The sequence below is a fragment of the Ursus americanus genome, chromosome 10, assembly GCF_024610735.1.
Source record: "Ursus americanus isolate L20-20 chromosome 10, mUrsAme1.1.p, whole genome shotgun sequence".
Taxonomy (NCBI): Eukaryota; Metazoa; Chordata; class Mammalia; order Carnivora; family Ursidae; genus Ursus; species Ursus americanus.
This window is the reverse complement of record NC_142136.1, coordinates 10189890-10208761: the sequence shown is the minus strand read 5'-3', so window position 1 is coordinate 10208761 and position 18872 is coordinate 10189890. Positions and strand designations below refer to the sequence as shown.

At 39.2% G+C, this 18872-nt stretch overlaps 1 protein-coding gene across 3 annotated transcripts in view; it reads right to left on the bottom strand.

The window, feature by feature from the left end:
• The window catches only part of NALCN (sodium leak channel, non-selective), a 307920-nt gene that overhangs the window by 72626 nt on the left and 216422 nt on the right, over positions 1–18872 (bottom strand). For all 3 annotated transcript variants that reach the window (XM_087865000.1, XM_045812791.2, XM_087864999.1), the window contains 2 exons: positions 16829–16965; positions 14533–14674 (listed from right to left, as the gene is read on the bottom strand). In XM_087865000.1, coding sequence (XP_087721126.1) covers positions 14533–14674; positions 16829–16965 — 279 coding nt within the window. The remainder of the gene's footprint in view (positions 1–14532; positions 14675–16828; positions 16966–18872) is intronic.

Genomic DNA, 18872 nt, shown 5'->3' with positions numbered 1-18872 from the left:
CAGAAAAACCTCCCCAGAAACTGCAAATAAATAAATAATATTCATTATATGGATTTCAAAATTATTTCTGTGCTGCCTGAGATTGCTAAAGGGCTGCCAGCTTTCCTTTGTCCTAAACGTGAGCTGGCTAAAATCAAATACACCGTTACTCTGTCCAAGGAAGTACTTGAGAACTGTTTTTATAACAGCAGAAGTGGTAAAAGAATAAACACTATAATAGAAGAACTTCAGATTCAGCCTCAGGATTGGATGACTGATGGATATTTTCTTTTTAAGTAAGCTCCACACCCAACGTGGGGCTTGAACTCAGGACCCTGAGATCAAGAGTCACATGTTCCATCAACTGAGCCAGCCCACCACCTCCAGTTTTAGGATGTTTTAAAAGAAGAAATATCTAATCTATCTATCATGTATCTATATGCGTATTTGATAGCCTAGATATGTATTTAGATAGTTATATATTTTGACTGCTCTTTTTTTTCGCTAGGAAGTAGAGAAGGCTTATAGTGATTGTCTACTATCCCTTCAGTTTTTATTTCTGCCGTGAAGCTTTGCACATTTATGCAAAGGACACGGTCTGCCACTTCCAGTCCTCAGAGCTACGCTGCTCTGCAGTGCCCTCTTCTGGCTCCAAAAGACACGGACAGTCACCTGAAATGATCAAAACCAGGAATACAGAAACCAATTTTGGGATAAGTAATTTTAGATCTGAAGTTTTCAATTACAGCTGTGGAAGATGTAAGTAATTGTTTCTTCTGCATATAAACGTGTCATACATGTGTGACTTAAAAGGAGGGATATGGGTGACGTCACAGGGAGTTTGCACTGAAAAGGACTAGCTGAAAAAGCCTTTTTGGTGGTTTTATTTTGTTTGCAAACCTAATAAATCCAACTCCAGAAGATAACCATTCTCTGAATGATCAAAAAGTAAATGTAAATGTTCAAACAACACACAGATTATATTTTTTTGTCTTACAATTCTAATTTAAAAGATGTTTCTAGAACCATGCACTTTAACGTGAAATTGGGGAGGTTCAAATTTGCAGTTATTTGTGGTTGAATAAGTTGGAGCTGAAGGACACAGCAATGGATGGATCTTGCCTGATTTTCTGAAAATTTCTTTAACATCTTTTAATCCATAGGTGCTCCCCTTCCCCCCATCGTTGAAGGACCTGGGCCATGTGACCTGTAGTTTCGAGTCTGGATTTTCCCAAGTGCACATTCACGGCCTAGTTCACATGTTCCTCTGTCTTCTGTACTTCCTGCCGATCAGCAGCTGGACCCAGAGTCCCATCAGGCTCACACCTGATCCCTTTGGCAAGGCCACAGGTGGTGCTGTAGCCTTTCATCGCAAGGTACCTAATGTCTGTCGTTCCTCTTTCTGTGATGTTAGTAGTATTGATGTTTGCTGCTTAGATCATTGACTCATCCAGCTTGTGAAACTGCCACTTCTTCTCATTTATTAGTTGGACTACTCGTATGATAAGAGACTTCCTTTCGTGGACTATTTGGTTTACTCAGTAGTTCAATTCATATGGAAAAGGTAAGGTAAATGTTGATTCTTTACCTTCACTTGTTCATTTTTATTTAATTAACTGATTTTCTATCGTCCTCTTTAGGCAACCAATGACTAGTTTAAAAATGTCATCATGAACTGAAGGATTTCAATATATTTGGTTTCAATCCAGTACGATCATTAGGTCACAGTATCCCAACTGTGCTCATTGGGAGTTTTTTCAAGATGGCCCATGGGTAATTTTGCCCTGACTCTAGTAGTCTTTGTCCAGGTTTCCTTGTTGTTAGGTATGGCAAGATATCCCAAGCTCATCTTCTATATGCTTCCTATTCCAAGTTAACAATTCTCTCCAAAAAGCTCTGGTTTATTTATTGAGAAATGGGTTCCAAGAACATAATTTAGATGCCAGCGATACTCATTGCTACTGAGTTGGTCACAAATTTTGAGGATTTGCCTGAGTTTATTCTGATATTTTCAATTTAAAATCAGGACAAGGGTTTTTACCTCATCTCTTCTATATGACATCTGTATCTCTTCTGTATCTGTATCCCCCTCCCCACCGCCTACCCCACATCAAGGCTCTTGATTTTCAAGTACACAGAGATGACAGACATTAGACTATCTGATAATAACTCATTTTTACTTCACATTTCATGGAGTAGTCTTAAAATTACAATACCTATTCTAACACAATCCAGTTCGTGGATATTTAAAAAGTATTTCAATATATTCTTCCCATTTTCCTCTTATTTGTACACTTGCACTATACTCATATTGTCAGAGCAAACAGTTATTACACATTTTTCTCTTCATTTCTATCCTCATGTAGTTAGTCATCCACAGTTTAAGAATGTTTACCACCTCTTCTCATGTCAATGTCGTAGAGTCATTTTTGGAACTCCTTGTGGTTGTCTGAAGCATGTGTTCTACTGGTTTCCTCAGGAAAGTCTCATAGGAACAACATTACTTACATTTATGTTACTTACAGTCTTACATCTAAATAGCAGTTGTTTTTCTTTTTTCCCTTTAAACTTGAGAGTCAGTTTTCCGGGATATAAAAACACCTGGCTCACATATTCCTACATATGTGACTCTAATTTCTTCTGACATAAAGCATTCCTGTGGAAAAGTCGGGTGGTAATCTACACTCTTTCCTTTATACGTCACTTGTTCCCTTTGAGCTGGATACCTATCTGTTTTATTATATTATTGTTATTATTATTATTTGGTTTCAGGTTTTTATTTAAATTCCAGTTAACATATAGCATAATACTGGTTTCAGGAGAATTTCTACTCCTGATGAATCACTCTTCATCACTTACATGTAACACCCAGTGCTCAACACGACAAGTGCCCTCCTGAATACCCATCTCCCATTTAGCCCATCCCTACCCACCCCCCTCCAGAAATCCTCAGTTTGTACTCTAGAGTTAAGAGTGGTACCTTTAAAAAAAAACATATATATATATATATATATATATATATCTTGTAATTTGTCTGGAATATGTCTTATTTTTGGTCATTCATAATTGATATTTCGGTTACATGGTGTGTCCTTTGAATATGTAGCTTCCAATCTTATTATATTTCAGAAAAGTTTAATGCTTGTTCTGTGCCATTGCTTTGGTTTTCTTCTTTCAGGACCCCTAAAATGTAGATGTTGGACCTCTGAGTTTCTTCAACTTATCATTTTCTTTCAAATCATTTTCATCTCTTTCTTCATTTCTTTTTGATTTCTTAAATTTTTCTCTTCTTCACTTTCTAGTTTTCTTTAGGCATCATCTGATGTGTGTGATCACTGTCTGTTCCTTCCAGTTCGGTCTTCGTTGCTTTTATACGGCTGGCCCTTGAACAATGCAGGGGTTACGAGCACTGACACCCCGTGCAGTTGAAAATACACATACAGCTTTTGACTACCCCCGCAAAACACCTTAACTACTAACGGCCTACGTTGACTGGATGCCTTACTGATAACATAGTCAATTAACACATATTTTGCATGTATTCTACCCTCTAGTCTTACAACAAAGTAAGCTAGAGAAAAGAAAATGTTATTAAGAAATTCATAAGGAGGAGAAAATACATTCATAGTGCTGTATTGCATTTATCAAAAAATCTCATGTAAGTGGATGTGCGCAGCTCAAACGCACGTTGTTCAAGAGTCAATTGTACTTCTTTCCTGGGTTCTAGCACCGAATGTATGAATTTCTTGCTTTTATTGCTATTCTAGTCCTACGTCATCTGTATATGTCTTTTAACTCATTTTGCCATGGTAGCTACGGTTTGAGCCATTTGTGGGTATGTCTTTATGGTAAGCTTTCACTCTCTATCAGGACAGTATTCTGCTCCTTTTTCTTTTTTTCTTACGACTTTTGTAGGGCATTTGACTTTGGCACAATTGTTTTCCTGAGCAGTTTCGTCTTTCCTTTTAGCTTCAGAGCTACTTCTGTTGTTTTGACATCGTGATCCATATGGCAGCCTTCGTTCTGAGATTTCCCGGCTCTGTTATGGATAACAGACACCACCGATTTGATCTGGGTCTACTTTTCCCGTCAGCACTCTTGTCACTGGCCTGCTCAATTTTGATTCCACTCTGGGATGTTTTCCTTCAGAGTGGATGGAGCTAGGCAGGTGTTTTCCTGGTCTCGAAGACATCACATGCCCTGTAACTCCCCTTGGCTTCTTTCCCACAGGCACCGGTACCATGCTTTATACCCTAAAATTCATATGTTGAAACTCTAGTCCCCAAAGTGAAAATATTAGGAGGTGGGTCCTCTGGCAGGTAATTAGGTTAGAGGAGGTCATGAAGATAGAGCCCCCATGATGGCATTTGTGCCCTCATAAGAAGAGGAAGAGACCCGAGCCCGTCCTCCTTCTGCCATATGAACACACAACGTAAAGGCAGCCACCTGTGAACCAGGAAGAGGAACCAGACGCTAAATCTGACGGTACCTCCATCTGAGACCTTCCAGACTCAGAACTCTGAGAGATAAATGCTTATTGTTTAAATCACCCAGCCTGTGGTATTCGTTATAGCAACCCCAACAGACAACGTCACCATGCAAATCATGTGGTTATTGTTTTGTCTGCACCTGCTTTGACTTGCGGTTTGTGAACTACCTAATTTTGTTGTGAACGTGTCTATGGATTTTGGTTATTATCTAGGTATTCTGTTTAATTTCACATGGGAATTTAAGGAGATTAAAAGACTATGCCAATGCCTCTGTCATCATTCCAGAAGGCTCCTTAATTATTTTTTTGGTTGAATTTAGATGCAGATTTATCATTTTTATTTGTCCTTTCAAAATTTTCACTTTGCTGATATAACTTATTGCTTCTTTTTTCCCTATTTGATTAGTATCAACTTTTATCTTTTTTTTCTTTCTGCTGTCTTAATGCCTTCTTGGTTAGTATTTTTAGTATTCCTTAGTTAAATATTTGGATGATTAATGTCAGCCTTTATTCCTTTGCTAAATATACACTCAAGGCTATTTTTCCCTCTAAACGTGCCTTTAGTCGCTTCTCACAGGTTTGATCAATACAGTGTTTATTAGTTTTTAGTTCTAGAAAATTTTTATTTCCATGCAGTTTCTTCTATGCTCCCTAAATTATTTAGAAGTGATCTTTAAGTTTTTGAAATGTGTTGGTGTTCTCGTGGTTCTTATTTAGTTTCTAATTTTATTACACTTTGGTCAAACACTGTCTTCTCTAGGTTACTGATTTGGTTTATATTTAGAATTCCTTTGTGGCACGTAAGTGGCCACGTTTTGTCTATCATTTATGTGTCCCTCAATCAGAACGTGCATTGTCTAGTCGCTGAATGAAGGCTGGTCCACTTTGTATTTCAAATCTCTAAATCCTTATTAATTTTCTTGGCTCTTTGATCATGGGCTGAGCGATTATATACATATATTAAACTGAGTTTTCAAATTAATCCTCATAGGTAGGTGCTATTATCTCTTTTTTTTACAGGTGAGAAATCTGACATTCATAGAAATTATGCTGTTTTGGTCCCCCAAATTGCAAATTGAAGAATTACAATGAGAAATCTAGATTGTACAGCTGCAATGTTCAAATTTTGTCACTAAACCTGATGTTTATGTAAAATGTCACTAGGCTCAACAGTATATAAAAAAGGCATTTTCCAAACTATACTGTGATACTACGTTGTTTGCTTGACTTGAAAGATTTGGTTTCTACATAGAATTTGCTCTTATCCCAACTCCTAATGCAAAATCTAAACTAGCCATGTTTTTCCTTTGTTCTATATATGCATACCTGATTTTCAGAATAATGACCCCAAAGCACTAAAGGAGATCAATAACTTTCTAACCTATTTAAGCTAGTATGATAAGAGTATTTATATTTTATATCTATGATTCCTCAAAATCTGGGATCCATCACCACTTTCAATTATGCAGAATATTAATTCAATGTATTCAACAGCCTGCGAGTCACCCTAGAGCTCTCAGGGAATAAATACCAGCTTCCTTTGAGATGTTACAGTGCTCGTCTGAAGAGCCATAGTTTCACTCGGATAACCTCCTTCAAAATGAAGACATTAGTATTTACTTGAGACAGAAAACCATAAATATTCTAAGTATTTGACTAACTTTTTCTGAGTTGGAGTTGTTAACAATGTATTTCTGTTTGTGACTAAGAAAAAGTTTGAGAGCCATATTTTTCTTTTTTCATTTTGGAAATATTAACAGGTTGATAATAAATGGAAACACATTTATAAAAACATATGGCCATGAAGCCCAAAACCATGGTCCAATGAACAGGGCTTGATGAATGTCATTTCTGCTAGAAAAGTGTAGTGTAATTATTGTAATTAGCTGCTTTATTGAATAAGTCTCCCACATAAAATGTCGTAATTGGAAATAAGCAATTACTTAAAATTACATAGGTTGAAGGTGGTAGGTACATCATTCAAGTGTATTTTAATTTTTCATGCACCTGTGAACTGAAAACTAATCCCAAAGTGCATATGACAGATCATGTGTATAGCAGGATGTTTCTGTAAAATAAACTTTTTATAAAATTGACATTATGCTTGGAAAGAAAGAATTTAAAAAGGTGATTAGCGTAGGTGGCAGCAAAATTAAAATAGTCACATTACAATGTATACAAAGGTGAATATCATTATAATAGCATGTTTTGAAGCTTTGAAATATGTCTTAGGATGTGAATTTTGTGAAAAGGGAGTTTTAGATGACGGGTCGAGATTTTTGACCTTGTTATTTCAACATTATAAATTCTGATCCCTGAAAAAACACCAGGCATAAAAGGTAAAAAATCCATAATATGTACGTACACACACAAAGCGTGAGCACACACATGCACACACATGCACGTGCACAGACGTGCGCACACACACACACACGTGCACACACACACAGTCTTCCTTTGGACTCCAGGGTACCCTGTACATGTTGATCATTGCTCTGTGTGTGAAACATCTTTTTATCTTGCTGTGAATTTCACTGGATCATAGGCTCCATACGATAAGGATGGTACATTCCTTATCCACTACATTGTCCTCCACTGTCCGCACTGCCTGTACTTTGTTCTGGAAATACTTTTAAAGAATGAATACATTACTTAACATTAAAGATGACTCTTCTCTGTTCTACATTTTTTTTCTTATGAAGTGAATCCTCGAAATGACAAATGTGAATTAGGTAAAAATTACAAAGGACTATTCATTTTGAAAGGCATCAACTCACTCGATATATAGGAAAATCTTGTGAAACTAGAAACTAAATGATTGGAAACTTAACTGGCTTGACTTTTTTGTGCTTGAATTGCATGGCAACGCTTTAGTCACTAAGGCTTGTGGCATTGGAGCTTTGGCCAAATCTCCAACAACTTACACATCAGCTAGCCTGGTGTAATGATGCCGAGGATGCGAAAGTTGGGGGAGAAGCGGTATCTTCACAGACAGATATGATTCCTGTCTATAACAGATGCTGTCATACACACCTAGCATACAACTTCATGATTATAGATCATATAAACAGAAAGACAAAGACTGAAAACCTGCAGAGATTAAAAAAAAAAGATGAGTGGATTTATGATTCTGGGAGAAAATGCCAGATGCTTTTAACCATGCAGCTGTTTGTAAATTTAAAATCCAAGGCACTCAGATAACACAAGGGAGCAATGCCTGCTCTCCAATTATGATTCAATTGTATCTGGACTTCAGATCCAAATAACAAGAACATCAGCCCTAGCAAAACACCTTGAGACTGGCAATACACTTAATGGAAAGTAAAATTTAGGAGAACAACTGGATTCCAAAGAGAAGAATGGTGAAAGAGTAAAACAAAATGTAAATTTCACAGATAGGATTAGCTGCGAGCTCAGCGCTCTGATACCTGGTTTGGAGACAGCGCCGAAGGCTTGTGGTTAAAAGCCTTCCCTATTACCTATAGAAGATGCTTGATCCCACGATGCTTTCACTTTTGACCTTCAGTGGCTGGACACCCAATAAATGTAAGCAAATTACTGATAATCCCAAACCCAAAGTGATTACACAACAAACTATGCAAATAAAATGCAAAAATAAATAACTGATAGGGAATTCCTCCTCTCACGTTAGTTGAAAGCAGCAGAACGTGTTTATGACACAGACCCCTGGACACTGTTTGCATATAAAGGGCCTCAAGAAATAAATGTCAAATGAAAAATGTGCACTCGAACTCAGCTGTATTTTGATCTGAGCTCAGAAACATCCTGTGAAGATTAATAAAAATGTAAGAAAAAGTTTTCATTTATCTTTTGTATCTTTTTGTTTCCTCTCCTTGTGGGGAGCGAATCAATCATCCACTGATGCATTTTTAAGCTAAGGAGAGAAGTACGTAGGGTTATCACGTGTGGGCTGATGAACGCGGCTTCTCCCCTCCCCCGGACCACACTGTTTGTAACTCTGTGATCCTCCCGCCCCAGGCGGCATGTCATCTCCCACTCTTCTCCTAGAGATACGTCCTGAATGGCACTGCAGAGATGCTAAGCTATTATTTTACAAAATTCTTTCAGAAGAGCAAAAGCCCTAAAGATGAAAATAGGCTGTTCTCTCCCCCCCTTTTTTTTTGGTGAGTAAACGTTTAGCCTGGAAATTATAGATCAGTAACTTGCTATGTACGGACTTACTGGAACATCTCATCAAACACTCTATAATCACATAGAAAAATACAAAATGCTGTCTGGCAATCAACAAGGCTTTGTAAAGAGTAAATCTTTCCAGAGCAATTTAATTTACTTCGTGAGAGTCTAAGACACTATTATATAGGGGATGGGGGTAGTCACTGAAATATCATAAAAAAATCAAACTAAAAGGAAGTCAACAGATTCATGAACAACAAGGAAAATAGATCTGCAATAGCCCTCCGCCTGCACTGCTCAAGCTTCCTGCTCCTCTAAGGGGGGGTGGGGGGGGGGTCCTAGCTCAGGTTCCTGTAACACTTCTTGCTTCCGTGCATTTACACATGTTTCTTCCCATTAGATTAAAAGCTTCTAAAGGGCACCACTCACATCTCACTCAGTGCTGAGGTCCCATGGGCCCGAAGAGTGCTGGCTGCATAACAGGTGTTCCCTAAACATTTGCCGAATGACTGAGCGAGCGTGAAGACTTATGGAAACGAAAAGGGTAAAGAAAACATAGTAATTACTTGTATCACTTTCCTCATTTTGTACATGTGTTAGCTGGTAATGGTGAAGGCTTACTATGGAAATTGCTATAAGCTTAGCAGAAAGGAGGAAGGTAAGAAAGAGGACAGACATTGCCCCATTATCAGGAAACTACGCTCTGTTCTTTATCACGTGACTTCCGAAACTATACTAGGAAGTGCACGGGCACAAGGTGGGGTCTGGGACAGACCTCATCCGTCTGTCTGTCTCAGGCTGATGTGACCATGTGGTTCCCTCATGTTCTCCAGACACCGTGAGGTTCTGACCCCCAACATGGCACAGCAGCCAAGACATTAGGGCAGAAAGATAGGGGAGTTCAGCTAAAGGGCCGTGAGAGTCCCCATATCCGACTGTGGACTGTGGGGAGATGATTCGCTGAGATGATTCACTGGTTACGACTGAATGGGCTGTTTTCATTACTAGGGTTACTGGAAAAGCAAGTTCACATCTCAGTTTACTACCAAGCACTCTATTTAAGAAACCCAGGGTTTAATTTCAATAATATGGACAAAAAATGAATAGAAAACCATTGCCTTCCGCTTGGAAACTAGAAAAACTCTTCTCAAGAGATGCAGGTTATCCTTTAAGCAGGAAGACAGGGAACCCCTGGCTGATGCCCCAGGTGGAGGAAGCCGGAGGAGAAAGGAATGGGGGAATTAGCCTTGGGAATGCCAGTTTCCATGGAGTCAGGAAGGGCAGCCATTCACCCTAAGGAAGAGGTGAGAAATCACTGTTTCCTGTCCTTTTCCTTTAGGATCTGCAACAATAACTTAAGATTTTATGTTTTTGTTTGTTCGTTTTTTATGCAGAGAAGGACAGGTATTTTAAACGACGTGATAAAGGTAATCAGAGCTCCTTTTAAGAACACAGTTGCTGCACAATGTCCACAATAGCTAAATCGTGGAAGGAGCCGAGATGCCCTGCCACAGATGACTGGATTAAGAAGTTGTGGTCCATATATACAATGGAATATTACTCAGCAATCAGAAAGAATGAGTTCTCAACATTTGCTACAACATGGACAGCACTGGAGGAGATAATGCTTAGTGAAATAAGTCAAGACAACTATCATATGATTTCTCTCATCTATGGAACATAAGAACTAGAATGATCAGTAGGGGAAGAAAGGGATAAAGAAAGGGGGGGTAATCAGAAGGGGGAATGAAACATGAAAGACTATGGACTATGAGAAACAAACTGAGGGCTACAGAGGGGAGGGGGGTGGGGGAATGGGATAGACCGGTGATGGGTAGTAAGGAGGGCACATATTGCATGGTGCACTGGGTGTTATACACAACTAATGAATCATCGAGCCTTACATCGAAAACCGGGGATGTACTGTATGGTGACTAACATAATATAATAAAAAATCATTATTAATAAAAAAAAAAAAAAAAGAACACAGTTGCTGCAAAGCAAGGTTGCCATGGAGTTACTTAGGCTTGTTCAAAGCCAGGGTAATGACTGGTAAATCCTGCCTGGCAGGTGTTTTCACGTTTCCTGCATTGCTTACTCAAAAACATCCCACCTTGTGTTGTCAGTTTTCGTATTTGTTTTGTTGTTTTTGTTTTTGTTTTTTGTTTTTGTTTTTTTATCCCTTTACGTATGATCTTCCGGTTCCTGGGCACTCAGGGTTTTCCTTGGCAAGAGGAAAGTGATTCCCACCAGTGTAGTGGGAGTTAGAAGTTTCTCCTTAGAGGTAATTATTAAGGGACAAGTTTTATTTTAGTGTTCCTTTTTGTCATGTCATGGGAATCACTGATAAGACAGCCGCTCGTTTACTTTTTATTTCTTCCTCCTCTTTGAGGAAAAACAGCCTCAATTTGTGCTGTACGGTGCTGCGGGAGTTTCTCCACATCGAGTGAGAAACCATGCCATCCACGTGACACTGCCTGGCATTTCCAAAGGCAGCTGGGGCTGTCACAGAAATTTCCAAGTGCTCGCTGAAAAATATTTATCAGAGGAGCTAAGAGGGTTATGCTCTCTGTGCAGCATTTTTGTCGTGTGTTTATGTAATTTTTCATGGCTTTAGGGTTTCTTAATAAAAATAAAAAGGGCTTGGCGTATTTAAAAATACAAAATACCAGACTGCTCCCTCTTTGATTTCTGCTCCCCTATGTATCCTCAATGCTGAAATGAATTAAGTGGGTTCTCTCTTTTGGGTGTTCCTGGCTGATGGCCCTCACCAAAAGACAACAAGTTCCAAGTGTTTATGAAGAATGCCAGGAACTGATGGCAGCTGAGGCTGGAAACACTGGGAACTTGAAAGGAGTGAAGGTGACTTTCTCGGAGGCCTAAATAAAGCCAAGGCTTTAAGAAGGAATGGTAGCGGGTAACAAATCTTGCTGTGGCCACGCCAGGGTAGCGGCTCCTGAGATGAAGAGAAAAATATGTTCTCTCCATCCCACCTTCCCAACTAGAGTTTGGACCCAGAGAACGAAGCTTACAAGGAGATACAATTATAGGTTACCTATACAGGGGCCAACTAGGCTTGCATGGGATGAAGGATAACCTAACCATCACTGCTAATTTTCCTCACGTAAGATCACATATGGTGTGTTGGAATCAATGTACAGTTTGGGGACTCCCTGCAGTCTTCAGAAAATTCTAGTCTCTTTTAGGATGCTGAGTAACTTGGATACCACCGAGAAGCGGTGTCTTTGCTAGTTTGTTAATATTTTAGGAGACTATAAGAAAGGCTCAATTGTAAGATTACAGAATAAAACTGTAATTATCTTCCTTTCTGTTAGTTAAAAAGAACTGTTAAATGAGAAGGTAGGAAGAAGCCACAATGATATAAGGACATTAAGGAAATCAGAAATGGCATGTGAAGTTCTCTGACTGGGACCCAACACAGGGATCGCTGGGGGAGGAAGGATGGTGGGCACCCAGAGGGGTGCACAGAATGTGCCCAATTTTTTTCAGACCACACCTGCCAAGAACCTCTTCATTGTCTTCCTCACCAACTTCAAAATGCTGTGTTCACAAAGTGTGGGAAATACCATATTTGCTTTCAAACAGAAAATAAATTTTCATGGGCTACTTTCAATTTTGTATTTCCAGTGGGATAATGTTCTTAGTGATTTACAAGAGCATGTGGTAGATTTATGCCCACTCTGGGCTTAACTGCTACCAGCTCTTGGCACTCTTCCTGGAGACAGCTGGTCAGAACCACAGCCCAGGCCGGGGGTTCATTCCACACCTCTGGCTTAAAGTCTGCTTCTGAAATAAAATTTAAAAATAAACAATCTGTGTTCTAGTATGTAAAATGCAATTTCAGGCTGACTGGCTGAAACCAGGGCTTTATCTTCCCACTTGATTATCCACAGACACATGCACTTTCATGTCCAAGCCCTGTGCACAGTATCGAATGAAATACAACTGTGGACAAGAAACGTGACAAATTTAATAATATTTTAAAAAAACAGTCAAAGTCTTGGGGGTTAAGGATATTGCGTGCATGTGCAAATCACATTTTGTGATTTTCCACTCAAAATTTAAAAGCAAAGGAAGCTCTCAGTTGAGATCAATTTCATGGCTTGGAAGATTAAGTAGAACAAATATTTCAAAGCACAGAAGAAAAACAGAGACGGCAATCATAAGGAAAAAGGTAAGAGGAAAAAAGGAGCAGATGGAAAAGTAATCATTGAACAAATAATAAATGAAAAATTCCCTGACAATAGCTCAGTCTGCAAACTGAAAAGACTCCCCAGTTAGGGCAGTTCTGATGAGAAAAGACATACAAAGTAAATCCTGGTAAGGTTTCTGAACTCTCAGGATACATAGAAAGTCTTAAAAGCTTCCTCAAGCCAGAAAACCTACCAACCAACCAATCACCAAAGAAAAACCTAATTATATTCAAATGAAAGAAAAATGACATTGGCATCAGACTTGTCCTCTGCAAAGTTGGAGAAGAGAGAGAAATAACATCTGTAGGTGACTGAAGAAAATAAATAAATGGAAATCCTTGAACAAGAAAAGACACACTATAAGGATATCATCATCATCATAGCTGAGAACAAAGTCATGGAATTGTGCAGCAGAGGACCAGATGCTGGGGAGAGGAAAAAGGGAGATGTGGGAAGGGGGTGGAAGAAAAGAAGCAAAGGAGAAAGGCATAGGTACAGTGAAAGCCTAATCCTTGTGGGGTGGAGGGAACAGAGAATCTTGAAGGATGAAGGAGCTGGTATTTTATTTTTACGTGATAATACAGAAATATGTATTTGATCATAAGTAGCAGAAAAAGGGCAACCACAATTCAAAGGAATAAAAAAATAAACTAGGACTTCTGAAGTAAAACACTTGCAAGTGAATTAGATGCTGTGAGCTCTAATGTTCAAGATCTTTTACCAATTCTGTTATTGATCTTTTATTTTCTTTCTTTTCTTTTTTTTTAGAGAGGGAGAGAGAGAGTGAGCAGGAAGGAGGGGCAAAGAGCGGGAGAGAGAGAATCTTAAGCAGGTTCCACACCTGGTGCGGAGCCTGATGTGGGGCTCCATCTCACAACCCTGAGATCATGACCTGTGCTGAAACCAAGAGTCGGACGCTTCACCCACTGAGTCACCCGGGCGCCCCAATCTTTCATTTTCTAATGGTGGAATCTGAGGGAAAAAATTCCCTATCTATGATAAATAGATAAATCACAACATGAACAAGACAACATACATGGTGATAATTCCTGCCACATACTAATAAGCACATGGTAGTTATTTTGACTGCTTTTTGAGAAACTTGCTCTGGTTTTTCTCCCTGGCGTAATAACTGGAATAAACATGGTCTCTTGCAACAGGCAGCATACAGGCTACTGTTAAACCTGGGCTGGCCATTAGCAATCAGAGTCCTTCTGCCTGGGAGGAAATGCAGGGTTGGGGAGGCTCTCTGCCTCTCAAAGTCACAGGGCTGCTATGTGGCATGGCACAAAAGCTGACGTGGACAAATGCAAAATTTAAATTCATAATTTACAAATGTTGCGTTTAATGATTTCTTCTACAAACAAAATTATTTTCTTCATTATTCTCCTGAGACATTAGATTTCAGGACCCCACATAACCCCCCCCCAGTTTTGTAGTTCTTTTCTCTAACATATATGCGTAAGAAAACTTTGGTAATTTGAAGCAGTGAGTCTTACTTTTTCTTAATTTAAACTTTGTTAGTTAACATTTAGTGCAATCTTGGTTTCTGGAGTAGAATTCAGTGACTCATCACTTACAACACCCAGTGCTCATCACAACAAATGCCTTCTTACCCATCCCCCATCTGACCCACCCCCCCACCCACTTCCCTCCACCAACCCTCAGTTTGTTCCCTGTAGTTAAGATTCTTACTTTTTGGTCAATGTATTTGTTGTCTTCAATTGCAGATCGTTTGGAGTGATCACACGACGAGGAAGACGTGGATGGAAGGCTTCGTAAGAGGCAGCAGGTGTCCTGTTGCTGGCGATCAATGAACTGCTTCATGAAACTTTCCCTTTGCAAATAAAGTACACACACATGTCAGGCATTGTTAATGAAATGGAGCAAGTGATGGCATTTTATAATGATGCGCTTGCCTGAGCTCAGATAAAGGTGACAAAAGTGCATAGAAAATAAGACACATCGTGCTAAGAGTGGTATTTAGATTTCAATAGCAAAGTAATTAATTTAATGAAAGCTTCCTGAATTTTGTTTTCTTAAAAAAAAAACAAAAACGTGATGTCCCTGAAATAACTTTTAAGCAATAATATTCATTGATGGTATTTTGTTGAATCCCATCGTGGTAATACTTTTTTTTATCCCAAAACTTGGAAGAATTAGTTCATCTCTCTGACTTCTACCCATCATAAGAATCCCCAAGAGATAATTTTACATTGAAAGACTCAAAATAACTCCAAGAAACTTGCTTCATCTGATCTCCAAAGCATGGTGAGAATTCAAATAACATCTTTTCAAATAACCACTAATCTTGAATCTAATTTGTGGCTCTTTTATACTTCCTATTTTCAAGTTAAAATTTTTTAAAAATCAGAAATGCAAATATATTTCCATTTGAATTTTAAATATTATGGCACCATAACCAGTCTTATATTTTTATAACCCCCTCACAGAATTATTTTTAGAACTAGTTACATAAAAATGTCATATTTGGGGGCACCTAGGTGGCTCAGTTGGTTAAGCGGCTGACTCTTGATTTTGGCTCAGGTCACAATCTCAGGGTCGTGGGATTGAGCCCTGCATTGGGTACCACACTCAGCTCGGAGTCTGCTTAAGATTCTCTCTCTCCCTCTCCCTCCAGCCCTCCCCACACTTGCATGCATATGCTCTCTCTCTCTAATGAATAAATAAATAAAATCATTGAAAAAATGTCATATTTCCATTATGCTAAGTGAAATAAGCCACCCACAAAAAGATAAATGCTATATGATTCCACTTACATGAGGTACCTAGAATAGTCAAATTCACAGAGACAGAAAGTAGAATGGTGGTTACCAGGGGTCAGCAGTGTAGGGAACGGGGAGTTATTCTTTAGTGTGTATAGATTTTTGGTCTTGCAATAGAAAGAAAAGGGTCTGGATGTTGGCTGCATAAGAACATGAATGTACTTACCACTACTAAGCTGTATACTTAAAAATGGTTAAGATGGTAAATGTAATGCTATGTGGATTTTAGCACAAGTTAAAAAAAAATTAAATAGACATACAATGCTGAAAAAAATAAAAAATAAAACATCATATTTCAACTATTTTGGTTCTATTTGTAATTTTTGAGCTACAACTGAAATAATATCTTTTATTTATTAAAAATAAGTGTTTTAAAAGAATCTTTTATGCAAATGCTTCACTGAAGGGCAAAGTGGTAGAAAATCAATTAGTATTAAGTGGGAAATGCCATGTTTTTTCTTTTAAAAATGGAAGACAAGGAGCCATTAGAGCTTGAGGTGAGAGTGTTGGGCAAGCCATTTCACTAGGGTTTTCCTTCTAAGGTTGTATCCATGCTAAGTTAAGAAGATGTTAAGGATGAGAAGGAACGAGGTACCATTCTCTCCCGTAATAGTTATGTTGTTTATCATGCATAAAGAAACAATGACAACAGACTTAACATGCTTTTAAGCAAGTCTTTACAACGCAATACTTGTTCTTTGTCTAAGATGCATTAAAGAATTTGTAAACTCGAAAAAAAAAGTGGAAGGCAAATTATATTATAATCAGACATAACATTCTAGATGAACGCTGTTATGGTAACAGAGAAACCTGGCTGGTGGCATTTCCATATTTACTTGAGAATTGAAGGCCACAAGAGTCAAGTTTATCCTTACGTGGCTAAAGTCAGAGACTGGGGTCTACTTAAGCACCTGTGCCGATTACCCAGGGAGTGGAATCCCTGAGGGGCATCTCAAGGAGAAGCAGGGGAAAGCAGCCTTCTTGTCTTGGCTAATGCTGCTGTCAAAAGACCGTTCTGCATATATTGCTTAAAGGGGTCGATGGTTTTTAAAACAGTGCTAGAGAAAGTAGAAATAGAAATAACTGAAACACAGAAAAAAAAATACCCTCTTTCAAACATGAATTTGAAGGAAGGGCTGACTCAGATTTAAGATAAACCCTTGACCGTGCAGGTGGCATATACAACGAAATAAAAGCGTTAATACCTGATTTTAGGGACTGTAAAATCTGAAGGAAGCTTTGAGATTTTCACCATTTGCGGTCTGTTCGGAAATTTCTCAAAGATTCGAAGGCGCAAAGGGAGCTTTTCTTTGGTGTCCGCATTCGCTTCACTTTGCTTTAACTAAAGAAAAAACAGAAAGAAGGAAAGGGGGAACTTACAGTACTCTCGAGTCATAGACTGCTAGCTTTTCTGGCATCAGGGAAACAACGAGTTGGCGCCTGACGGACGGTAGATGGCAGCAGAGCCCCGTCCAATGCCCTTTCTCACCTGCCATCTACCGGCTCTGTGTGTGCTCAAATTTGAACCACCGCGAAAACCAAACCAAAACTGAACCAAGAAAAAAACTAAAACATAAAAAATAATTAGAAGAAAAAATTTAGGTTCTTTATGCCTAAATATAAACCCCCTTTCACAACAAACATTATTTTGTTTTGTCTACTTATCTCTAGCATATACAATGACATAACAATAAAATTTGTTTTATACGTCTATGTCCTAGAATAGGAAACCAAAAGAACAAAAATAAATGAAACTCCTGAGTTTCCTAAGTGGTAATATTTGTAGAGAGCGAAGATGTCAAGAAAACGGGTCATTTCTTCCAGCGGATTCAAAAAGAAAAGCTCAAAATGGAAACAACACATTTGGTACCTACAGGGAGGCTTCTTTATTTCATTGTAAAGATGCTTGGGAATTACTATCTTATACGCCATAAAATATCTTTGCAAGAAATGACAAGCAAACGGTATTTGTCATCTATCATCTATCTATCTACAAGATGGTTTTTATATTTTTCATATATTTTTTATATTTCTACAAGTTAGCGTTCAGGGAGCCTGAGACTTGACATCACAAACTCGAGGCACTGATGAGCTAAGGAACCAACGTTAAGGCTGGATTTGGCCAGCGGAGCCCCAGCCTGAAAAAGGTACTAGGCTGCTTCTACCCCTTCTCACTCCGCCTTCTTCCCCCTCCGAGGCTGACCTCTCTTGCCGACCTTCCTTGTTCCCTTTACCACTCCCTCCTCTCAGAGCTCCCTGTAGATGAGGCTAACCTCTCCTGTCCACCCATCTCCTGGTCCGCCCTCCAGCCTGCATCTCGGAACACTGATCCCGTTCAAAGGGTCCATCCCATTCAGGCAGCCTCCCTGGCGGGGTTAGGGAAGCATGCTTCAAAAACTGTCAGCTCCTTATCCCTTGCTGAGTGTGCTTTTACTTTATAATTATCGCCTGTCTCCGTTTGTGGAAAGATGAGCAGGGGAGGCTGAGAACATTTTTATAACTTTTGTAATGGGAAGAAAGGTGGCAACTCTTCCCTCCTCCCCAAGTGGGGGTATCCAAGCTGGCCAGAGAGAACATGAACGTTGTGTTTGGGGGAACATCCAATTTCAATACAATACAAGGCTCAGTTGTCCAACTGGTTGTGAGCTCATTGCGAGATTATGTCTTCTTTCTAGTTCAGAAAACGTGCTTCATTTCTCATCAACTTCAGAAACTGTTCTTACATTTTTGTTTTATGTAATATAAGTATTTTACCAGAGCCTATGTATGTCTTATTTGATTTGGGCGCTTGTCTGTGGATTTCTGACCTAGGTGGTGACCTCATTGAGAGAAGGGGAGACTGTTACTCATTGCCTTCCTCTCTCCCCCGATGGAACACAACACAGCATGCTCCCAACCATCCGATGGCTATTAGCTCCCAAAGGTGCGGAACATACATTGCTGGCATTTCCATGAGATACAGGAAATTTAAAAAATGGCTCCAGGGGTGCCTGGGTGGCTCGGTTAAGTGTCCGACTCTTGATTTTGGCTCAGGTCCTGATCTCAGGGTTGTGAGACCAAGCCCCGCACTGGGCTCTGTGCTTGGCAGGGAGTCAGCTTGGGATTCTCTCTCTCCTCTTCTTCTGCCCCTCTCCAGCGTGCATGCTCTCTCTCTTTCTCTCTCTCAAATAAATACATCTTTAAAAAAAAGAAAAAAGAAAAATGGCTCCATATACAAACAAAGAAATTCATGAGGAAGAGACTCGTTTT